Genomic DNA, 10,850 nt, shown 5'->3' on the forward strand with positions numbered 1-10,850 from the left:
TCACAGGTCCAGTCCCTTTCTAAATCATTCCTGTGGAAGTTCTCTAGCATATTTAGCAACAGAACATAATCTTCACTCCTGCTCTTCCTCCTACTTCTCTGATTGTTCCTTCTTAGTCTCATTCACGGATTCATTTTCTTCCTTCTGTCTCCTAAATTTGGGGTTATCTCAAGGATCTGCTCTTCTGCAGCTCCAAATATAAGCTTATGAAGCCAGGGAGTACTTCTGTTTGTTATGCTCTTGTTTTCACGTCCCTGGAATCCAGCACCATGGCTAGTGCTTAATGAATGCTTTCTAAATTGATCATGTGTCCTAAGATCATAAACCTAGAACTGGAAAGGGTCATCTAGTCCAAATTCCTCATCTTACAGATGTAAGAACTGAGGTCCACAAAAGGAGAAATAACTTTCCAAGGTCATATAGGCAATAAATGGTAGTGTCAGGGTTTACACCCAAAACTGACTCCAAATTTACCCCCAGGACTCTGACTCCAAATCTAGAGCCCTTTCTGCTGAATGATATTGTCTCTCAAACTGAATTGGATTTCTCCTGCTGGTTCCCTTCTTTCCCACCACCTTTAGGAGAAAGGTCAAAGTAGAAATCTTAGTCATCTACATTTTCAGAAGGAAGAAGGTTCGAGAATAATAATGACTGACATTTATATAATGCTTTGAGATTTACAAGTCATTTTATATATGAGATTTCATTTGAACCCCACAACAACTCTTTGGGGCAGGTATAATTATCCCCCTTTTACCAATGAGAAAACTGAGGTTAAGTGACTTATATAAGGTCCCATCATTAAGAAATGTCTGAGATAGGATTTTAACACATATCTTGCTGACTCCAAGTCCAGCCTTCTATCCACTATACCTCCTGGCTGCCCACAGTTGGTTTTGACAAATTCCTGTGTGACCACGATCAAACCAATGAAATCCTGAGTCTGAGACAGGAAGACATAGATTAAAAAACTACTTCAGACACTTATTGCTATTTATGACTCTGAGAAAGTCATAACCTCTCTCTGTCACTCTCAGTTTAGTCATCTGTAAATTGGGGAGAGCAACAGCACTCACCTCTCAGAGCCGCTGAAAGAATAAAATGAAAGAACATCTGCTAAATATTTTTAAAACATTACACTATCATATAAACATGAGTCAGAATGATTATTATATGTTGGAAAAAGTACTCTTTGGCACGCCCTCACTTATAAATGGAAGAATGGAATTAGATGGTCTCTAAGTCATCTCCCATCTCTGATAGTCTATGCTACATCATCCACTATTCTTCCCAGCTCTAATGCTCTATATTCAATATATTAATCAATCACCAGGCATCTAGGATTCACTTTCCTTGTGCCAGGCTCCAGAAATCTAAAGAGAAAACCAAAATGATGGCTGGCCTCGGGGTTCTCTTGGGATGAACAACTGTTTTTCCACAAGTAAATAGCAAAAGAAAAGGTCAAATAAATACCAGGTAATGGTAGGGCAGAGATTTAAGAAAAACCTCACCCAGGAGTTGACATTTGACTAAGACTTTGAAGGAATCCTATGTGCCAACCCCTGTACTATACACTTTTCTACAACTACGATCTCATTTCATCCTCACATTAATCCTACGAAGTAGCTGCCGGCATTTCCCTCATTTTACAATTAAGTAACATGAGGCCAACAGACATTAAGTGAATTCTGTCAAGACACACAATGAGTAAATGTCTGAGGCTGGATTTAAACTCTGGTCCTCCTGACTCCAGTTGGCAGTAAGAGTATTGGTAGTGGTGATGGTAGTGGTGGCGATGGTGGTGGAGGTGGTGGTAGGAGTAAGAATAGGAGTAGTGACATCTTGAGATCTCTTTATTATCTCTGATAATCTGATAAGGACAATTTAGTTGATAAGAAGTAAGGGCATAGGAGATGATCTTTTTAGCTCATGTTTCCAGCTCTGTCTCCAGGAGCATGGAGTTTATTATATACATATATTTCAAGACTCACTTCACACAAAAGAACCCCGCACCCCTGAAACTTTGCAGATGCGAAGAAGTTACAAATTATGTCATATCAAAACACAAAAGGTCTCATTGGCTGCAGAACAGACCAAGGCCAAGGCTGAATTTTGACTGGGTTCTTATCATAAAGCCAAGTTGGGGAGTATTTTTCTCAGGGTTGAATTGCCCCTGCTAAGGTTTTGGCCTTGGCTATATCAGGCAGCTGCATTCCTGGCCAAAGGGGGAGAGTGTTAACCTTTTAAATGTTGGCCTGCTAGGAACCTGCTCTTCAATAAGGCCACAATACTTTTCAACAAGAAATCACAAGGATCACAAAAGGGGTCAAAAGAGGAGTCTCAGATTTTTATCTATTCTCTTATTGGCTTCCCACAGTGACAGTGGCAATTTCCATCCATTAGATAGCACTTTAAGATTTGCAAAGCACTTGAAAAACTCTGGGGAGGTAGGCGACACAGTAGATAAAGAGTAGTGGGTAAAGTGAGTGAGATTTATCTTGCTGAGTTCAAATTCAATCTCAGATACTTATCAGTTATGTGACCAAAATGGTGCACACACAGCACTGTGACGCTATGTGGTGCCATAAATATATTGCTCTTTGCCCCTAGCCTGGCAGACACTGGGAGGAGGCCAACATGACCCAGGTCCAAGAGTTCATCCTGTTGGGTTTGTCACCAAGACCAGGCCTGCGGGGTGTCCTCTTTGCCGTGTTCCTGACCCTCTACCTGCTGACTCTCTTGGAGAACACCATCATCATTCTGCTCATCTGGAGTCACACAGAACTCCACAAGCCCATGTATTTCTTCCTGGGGAACCTGAGCTGCCTGGAGATGTGCTATGTGTCAGTCACGATGCCCACCCTGCTGCTCGGGCTGTGGTCAGGATCCTGCCACGTCCCCTTCACCTCCTGCATGACTCAGCTCTTCTTCTTCATCACACTCATCTGTGCCGAGTGCACCCTGCTGGCCTCCATGGCCTATGACCGCTATGTGGCCATCTGTCGTCCCCTCCACTACCCCATCCTCATGAGGCCGCAGGTCTGCCTCCTGCTGGCTGCTGCCTCCTGGATGGGTAGCCTCAGTGTCTCAGTGATCAAGACAGCCTGCATTGCTGGCCTCTCCTACTGTGGCCCCAATGTCCTCAACCACTTCTTCTGTGATGTCTCCCCTCTGCTCAACCTCTCTTGTACCCACGTAGCACTAACTGAGCTGGTGGACTTCATCTCTGCCATCGTCATCTTCTACGGTTCTCTGATGGTTGCCCTGATCTCTTATATGGCCATCGGGACAGCTGTGGTGCAGATGCCCTCAAATGCTGCCCGGCTCAAGGCCTTCTCCACCTGTGCTTCTCACCTCATCGTGGTGGGCATCTTCTACTCAGCCTCCATCTTCATCTATGCCCGCCCCAAGCGCATGGAAGACATGAGCCTCAGCAAACTGCTCTCTATCATCTACACGGTGTTCACACCCATTTGTAACCCAATCATCTACTGCCTGAGGAACAAGGAGGTCCAACGGGCTTTTCAGAAGACCCTCCACAAGGTTGGGATCAGTCAGAGTTCTGAAAGCTAGAAGTATGATTTAGAATTATATCCCCTTTGCATGGTTCAGTAGCCGTACTCCTCCTTCTTGACTTTCCTGTTCTGGTCTTATAGTCATCCAGGCCCAGGACATGATGGTTGTGCTTGATGCCTCCATCTCTCCTGCTTCCCATGTCCTTTACTTCTTGAACCCACTCATTTATCCTAAAAATGAGTTATGAGCTCACTACTGTGGAAAGTACTCTCAATCTGGAGTCAAAGATCAGGCTTAGAATCCTGGTTCTGCTACATCTGCATGACCTTGGATGAGTCACTTATTCTTTGTGGGCCTCAGTGTCTTCTTTTATAAAATGAAGAGGCAAACCTAGAAGATCTAAGACTCACTCCAGTTCAATATCTACAGTCCTATGACTTCATCAATAAGTATATTCCCTTTCCTGCACAAATTAGAACCATTTCTTGGATAGTCTTGTTCATGTGTATTTGGTTTCTAAATGCTGTAGTCACTCAAACTCAAATAGAAATGAATCCCTAGAGGTCATACATTGCCTTGAAAACCACATATTAACATCATCTATGTTGCATTTTATTCTTATTTAATTTGTTAAACATTTCCCCATCACATCGTAGTCTAGTTGTCCAGCACTCAGGAGCCTTGCAGCTGCTGATGGCCAGTGTGGACCATGAGTCTGATGCCTCTGCTCTACTCCCACTGGAGCCTCAGTGTCCTTATTTCCAACATGCTGAACTTTCTCTGTGTGCCTGCCTCACCATCTTTGCCCATTCTTTTTTTAAACCCTTACCATGACTTCTCCCCCACCCCACCCCCTTTTGGCTTCTTTTCATTAAGATCATAAGTTCCTTGGAGGAAGCTAGGTGGCTCAGAGGATTGTGAGCCAGCCTTAGAGAGGGGAGGTCCTGAGTTCAAATCTGATCTCAGACACTTCCTAGCTGTGTGACACAGTATTGATTCTAAGATGGAAAGTAAGGAATTTTTAAAATTATAATCTCCTTGAAGAAAAGGACTGAATTTCTTTTTCTTTTGTATTTATATCCCCAGTGGCTAAGCACAGCGCCTGACACATAGCAGGCACTTAATAAATATTGATTGATTAATGGACTAGAGATTGGGGAGCTCAAGATCTGAAAAGGGCAGAGGCAAACATATGCTCCTCTATGTGGATTGCTAAATGTAATTTGACAGAGAAATGACTCCAGATGGTCCAAGAAGATGACAGCAATAGGAGATGCCCTCAGAAATCAGACAAATAGATCATGAGACTTGGAATGAGCTCCTGGATATGATGAACTGAACTGTTCAGTTGGTTCATCCATTTCCTTTGGTCTTCCACAGGTGCCAATATGATAGTGTGTTTGTAAAACCCTTGTGTCAAAAAGAGGAGTACCCCAATGACTTTATATCAATGTATATATCAATCATTGTTTTAAATCCTTACTTCCATCTTAGAATCAATACTAAGTACTGGTTCTGTGGCAGAAGAGTGATAATAGCTAGGCAACCAGGTTAAATGACTTGTCCAGGGTCACATAGCTAAGACATGTCTGAGGCCAGACTTGAACCCATGATCTCCCATCTCTAGGCCTGGCTCTCAATCCATTAAGCCACTTACCTACCCCTATCAATTATTTTTAATATGTTAAGAAACAGCCAAGCATAGATAGATCCTTCATGAAATATATAATACCTTTGGGTCCTTTATGCATCCTGATGAAACAATCCTAAAATGTATAGATATCATATGTGGAATGATTTATTGGGGAGACCATGTCTCTCAATGAATGAATCAGAGGGAGAAATGTGGAAAGCTAATATTAATTTGTACCCCTTATTTTTGCCTCCTCAAAAAAGTCTTGATTTTTAAAGTTCAAACATTTGATTTTAGGGCTAAAGCTCACACTGTTCCTCCTGGAAGCTATGCTGAGTCCTCCCCTTCTGTGTCTAGAACAGTGGTTCCCAAACTTTTTTGGCCTACCATCCCCTTTCCAAAAAAAATTACTTAGCAACCTGGAAATTAATTTTTAAAATTTTAATATCAATTAATAGGAAAGATAAATTCACTTGTGGCCATCACTGCCCCCCTGGATCACTGCAGCACCCACCAGCGGGTGGTGGCACCCACTTTGGGAATCACTGGTCTAGAGCAAAGATTAGCTCCTTGTTTAATCTGTAAGCAAAAACTCCTTTGGACTGAAGCGATTCCATCAGCTAGACAGGTGTCATGTGGGGAAGAGTCCATGTGGACCGTGCAGCCATTCTAGTTCGCCAATTGGGCGTCTTGGTGTCCAGAAGATCCACCTCTTGACCTGATTGAAGTCTGAGTCCTCCAAACAGAAAAGCCCTAGAAAGGGACATCATGAATAACATAAATTGATGGAGGTGACAGGAAGTCAGGCTTTTCCAGGAACCTTGGACTTAGGAGGAGGCTGCACAGTCTGGCTCTGGACTTGCTGAATTGTTCACTGAGGAGGGAGCTGAGAGTGCTGGCTGGACAGACAGCTTTAGGCTCTTGCTCTCCCAATTAGTCAGCCTAGCAGCTTGTGTTTCTCTCTCTCTGTGGTCTGCTTGTTGTTATTTAATAAATAAAATTTTTAAAAGAACTGCTAGTTAGTGAATCTTGTATTTCTCCTGATTTCTTTCCTCTAGGACAGTGCTGGCAAACCCTTTAGAGATCATGTGCCCAAACTGCACCTTCAGGCTGCCTGTGAACCCCCCTGCATTACCCCAGACAGGGATGGAGGAAGTATTCATATTGCACTGCTGGACAGAGGAAAGGAGCATGTGAAAATTGTTCTCAGGAATTGTGGAGAGGGAGAGGGGAGTATCCCCCTCAGCATGCCAAGACACTTGTGCCACACCTTCGCCAATACAGCTCTAGGCTATTTAGGGCCAAGGAAGGATGAACGTGTTTTGTGTAGGAAGCCTGAGAGATACAGCTAAGTGGCACAGTGGGTGGAATGTTAGACTTGGAGTCAGTAAGATTCAAGTTCATAATTCTGCCTCAGATATTTATTAGCTGTGTGACCCTGGGCAAGTACACTTCATCTCTGTCTGCCTTAGTTTCCTCACCTATAAAAATGATGATAACAATAACTCCTACCTCAAGGGTTGTTGTGAGAATCAAGTGAGACTAATAATATATGTAAAATGTTTTGTGTATCAAAAAGCACAAAATAAATACTAGCTATATTCAGAAAATAATTATATTTTTGAGATGAGCAATTGTCTTCTGCAGTCTTGGAAATGCTCAATTTATTGAGTATTTGTCAAGTTCAGAATAAAATAATTGATTGATTAAAAAGGAGGGTAAATAGTGTAATTTGTGATTTTAATATAAATTGCACCCCCCTTTGTCCATTTGAAAACCCATTTTGGCTAATATCAGCCCCATTCTTTGACTAGGTACACACAGCATACTATGGAAGGATACCAGAGGTCTTCATAGCTACCTGGCTTCAAGAAGAGGCTGGTATCAAGTGCCACATGACTCCCTGCATCCAAAAGTCTGGACTCTGCCCCAGAGTGAAGTCAAATCTGTCCAATCAGAGAGACAAAGAAGGAATGATGTCATTGGCCTTATAAGAAATGGGATTGAGCTAGCGCACATTCTCTTTTGGACAGGAGACTCTTGAAAACAGAATGGGATAATACGGCATACAGAGTGGTCATGTGTTCATATAATCTTTCTCTCTCTCCTTCCCTTTCTCTCTCTCCCTCTCTCTTTCTCTCCATCTCTATCTCTCTGTCTGTCTCTGTCTGTCTTTCTCTTTGTCTCTGTCTCTGTCTTTCTCTATCTCTGTCTCTCTGTCTTTCTCTCACACACACCTTTACTAGTAAATCATTATAAATTAACATGCAGTCTCCAGAGAATGTTGTTTATAACATTTGGTTTAATGAGATGATCTTTCATTTTCCATGTGAGATATTCTTTGAATTGCTTTTTTTAACCTAATAAAATATATCACCTGCTTATCCTCAGGCATCAACACTACGATTTTCATCATCCTGAAACTCAAGACCTTGGGGACCTATAAGAGATTACTGTATCATTCCAAATTTTGAGTCCCTCAGCACCAAGTCAGAGCACATATGGTCCAACAGAAGACACCAGGGTTCAAGACCACCTCCATGAATATTCCATGGAATGGTCTCTGCAGGTTTTAGTCCTACAAATAGGGCAGGGTTGGGTGGTAGATCCCATGATTGCCTGCATTACTATTAGAAAAATATCCATCATTTAAAAATGGTATTTCCACAGTTCTTGTGTAATTGAATTATAAGGAATCTAAAGATCACTTACTATATGTGTGATCCTGGGCAATTTCCTTAATCCTGGTTGCCTCAGTTTCCTCATCTGTAAAATGAGCTAGAAGAGGAAATGGCAAACAACCCCATTATCTTTGCCACGAAAATTCTAAATGGGGTCACAAAGAGTTAGACATGATTGAAAAAAAAATTGAACTACAACAGCAAAAATCACTACCATCCAAGAAGCAACTTGGTTGCTTTTGGAGAGCAATAAAGGAATAGTCTTGCTAACACTCCTAATGGTGACATTTAGTCCCCTCTAGTTTTTAAGGCTATCTGTAGACAAGTCAAAAAACATTATTAAGCCCAAGAAACATTTTTAATCATGAAGCCAAGAACTCTGGAGAAAAAGGTAAGGAATAAAAGAACAAATGAATTAATGAAAGAATGAGTAATTTATTGGTTTCAAGTAGTTTATATCACATTGAGGATATAATATTTATACAAGCAATAAATATTTCTGAGAAGGAAGGAAAAAGCATTTATTAAGTGTTGATTATGTTCAATGCATTTTGATCCTAATAACAGTCCTAGGAGGTAAATACTATTATTATTCTCATTTTACAATTAGAGGAAACTATTCAAGCAACCTGTTCAGGTTCACTAAGCTAGTAAGTACCTAAGGCTAGATTTGAACTCAATTTTTCCTGATTCCATGCTTAGCACTCTATTCCACTATGTCAACAGGTCAACAGTTGCCTCATTGGAAGAGAACACTGACAATTGAGAGGAAGAAACCTATTAGGAAGAGGTGCCACTCATGAACTTTGAAGGAACAAAAAGAATTCTGAAATATGGAGAAAAGGAGGGATTGAATGCTTCTAAAAGTCTCATTTGGCCTTAAAATATATTTGCAATGAGACCAGTAGGCTTTTTTTTCCCCAAGAGGGATGATCTAAACAAGAGGTGATCCAAACAAGAGCCATATTTTAAATATTTAGACATTCACTTGTTGGTTTCTAGTTAAAATGATTATCCAGTCCCCAATGCTACAGAACTACAGTCACCTATACATTATTTAAAAGCATGTTTTTAATTTAACTTTTAAAAATATCTTAAATTTTATTTGTTAATTTAATTAAATATTATTTTAAATTCTAATTTAATTTAATTTTTAATTAAGTAATTTTAAAATCAACTTATATGTTAATATATTATATATAATAAATGTATTAAATATAATTTACAATTTAGGTTAATAATTAATTAAATGATTCTTAAAAGTATTTTAATTTAAAGGTGTTAAATGTACTACCCACCAATAATGAAGTAGACCTTTATGAAAAAGAAATCTAAAAACCTCTATTACATAGCATACATCTTATGCCAATGCATGAAGGCACAAAGCTGAAGTAATTCAATGAACAGAGCATTTGTTATGAGGAGGTAAACAAAGACTGGAAATGTTTCTTGCCAGTCCAAAACTGAGGATTTTATTATTTTTTTTAATCTTAAAGGTAATAGAAAGCTAACAAAGGTTTTAAAAGGAGAATGACTTTATCTGATTTGATCTCTAGAAAGATTATGATGGTGGCCAAGATGAAAATGGATTCTTGAGTGATGAACAGTCCCTTCACAGCTTAAGAAGCTATTATAATAGTTCAGGCATGTGATAATAATGGCCTGGAATATGGAGGTAAGGATTTTAGAGGGGGGCAGGAAACAGTGACAGAGGGAAATGTTTGCAGAGGTAGACTTGTCAAGTAACTAGACTTAGAGAATAAGAGAGGCAAAAGAGACAAGGACAACTGTGAGGTGATGAACCATCTTGACTAGTGCCAGGAGCCCCTCAGAGAAATAAGGGTCTCCATCAGAAACCATTGAGTCAATGTAAACGGCAAAACCTTACATTGATCCCTACTGTCTGAAAATCAGGCCACAGGATGAATGGATACCCAATCAGACCCCTCTGTGTGACTCTCTTATGACCAACATTTTTATTATTAAAATTACTACAATCTATATTTTTAGGATAGCCTCAAGTTTTGTAGTATAGATATAAAATTTCTTTATAGAGAATTCCCATTATAGATTTATCCTTAATACTCTGTAATAGACCAGCATTTAATGAGTTAATAGTTACACCCTCAGTGAAATAGCAGAAGCTGCTCTTTTCTCTGTCTCAGAGTTTGAAGGTCACAGATTGGCAAATTAAAAATACCTTTTTGCCTCAATCCTTTCTCACGCTGAATTAAACCCCACGAAACCAAAATATTCTCACACTTTACCATTTTCCCACGTTAGACTTGTCCCCCTGAATTTGGGGGTTCTCACACTCTAATCCACTTTTGAAATATGTGAAGATTCTTTTTATAAAAATAAAACTTAGATAAAGTAGAGTTTTGGTAGCCTTGGGGCAAGTTTAGTCTCAGTGTAATCTATATGTAGAATTTTGTAGAAATTTGTCAGGTGTGCCAGCTTAACTAGTATAACCTTGAGTTCTTCTGTGTTTTGAATTTGATGTGTAAATTTTCCCAGCATTTGTGTGACTGTGAGAGAAACGTAAAAAAATAAAGATTCGCAGGAAGTCTGAGAGAAAAGCTTCTGGAAAATCCACTGTGTCTCCGACTCTCTCTTCCTCCCTCTCATCACATCTTTCAAGATAACTGGAAACTGCTGGCTAGCTTCCAGCAGACTAGGGAGATATTAGATCCCCAAAAGAAACAGACAAGCTTAGAAGAGGGGGAAATTTAGGAGGAAAATTAATGATTACATTTGGAATATATTTTAAGATGCTGATAGAATGTTTTGGTGGAGATTTCTAGGGAACAATCCTGATATGAGGCTACAGTTCCAGGAAGGCATTAAAGCTAGAGATATAGAGATATTGGAACCATCTTCATTGAGCTGGAACTGAACCCATGGTTTTAGACAAGATGATCAAAGGAGAAGAGAGAAAGAAGGCCTAGGCCAGAACGTTGGGAAATACTCATGACTAGTTGGTTGTGCCTGACTATTTGTACTTCATATTGAAAGAGGAT

General features: G+C 40.1%; 1 protein-coding gene across 1 annotated transcript in view; it reads left to right on the top strand.

The window, feature by feature from the left end:
• Positions 1–6,501, top strand: part of LOC123240773 (olfactory receptor 5-like) — a 14,209-nt gene extending 7,708 nt beyond the window's left edge. The window contains exons 3-4 of the mRNA XM_044668486.1: positions 2,632–3,543; positions 6,208–6,501. Coding sequence (XP_044524421.1) covers positions 2,632–3,543; positions 6,208–6,501 — 1,206 coding nt within the window. The remainder of the gene's footprint in view (positions 1–2,631; positions 3,544–6,207) is intronic.
• The last annotated feature ends 4,349 nt before the right edge of the window (positions 6,502–10,850 follow it).

This window comes from Gracilinanus agilis, chromosome 3 (genome assembly GCF_016433145.1).
Source record: "Gracilinanus agilis isolate LMUSP501 chromosome 3, AgileGrace, whole genome shotgun sequence".
In the NCBI taxonomy this organism is placed as follows: Eukaryota; Metazoa; Chordata; class Mammalia; order Didelphimorphia; family Didelphidae; genus Gracilinanus; species Gracilinanus agilis.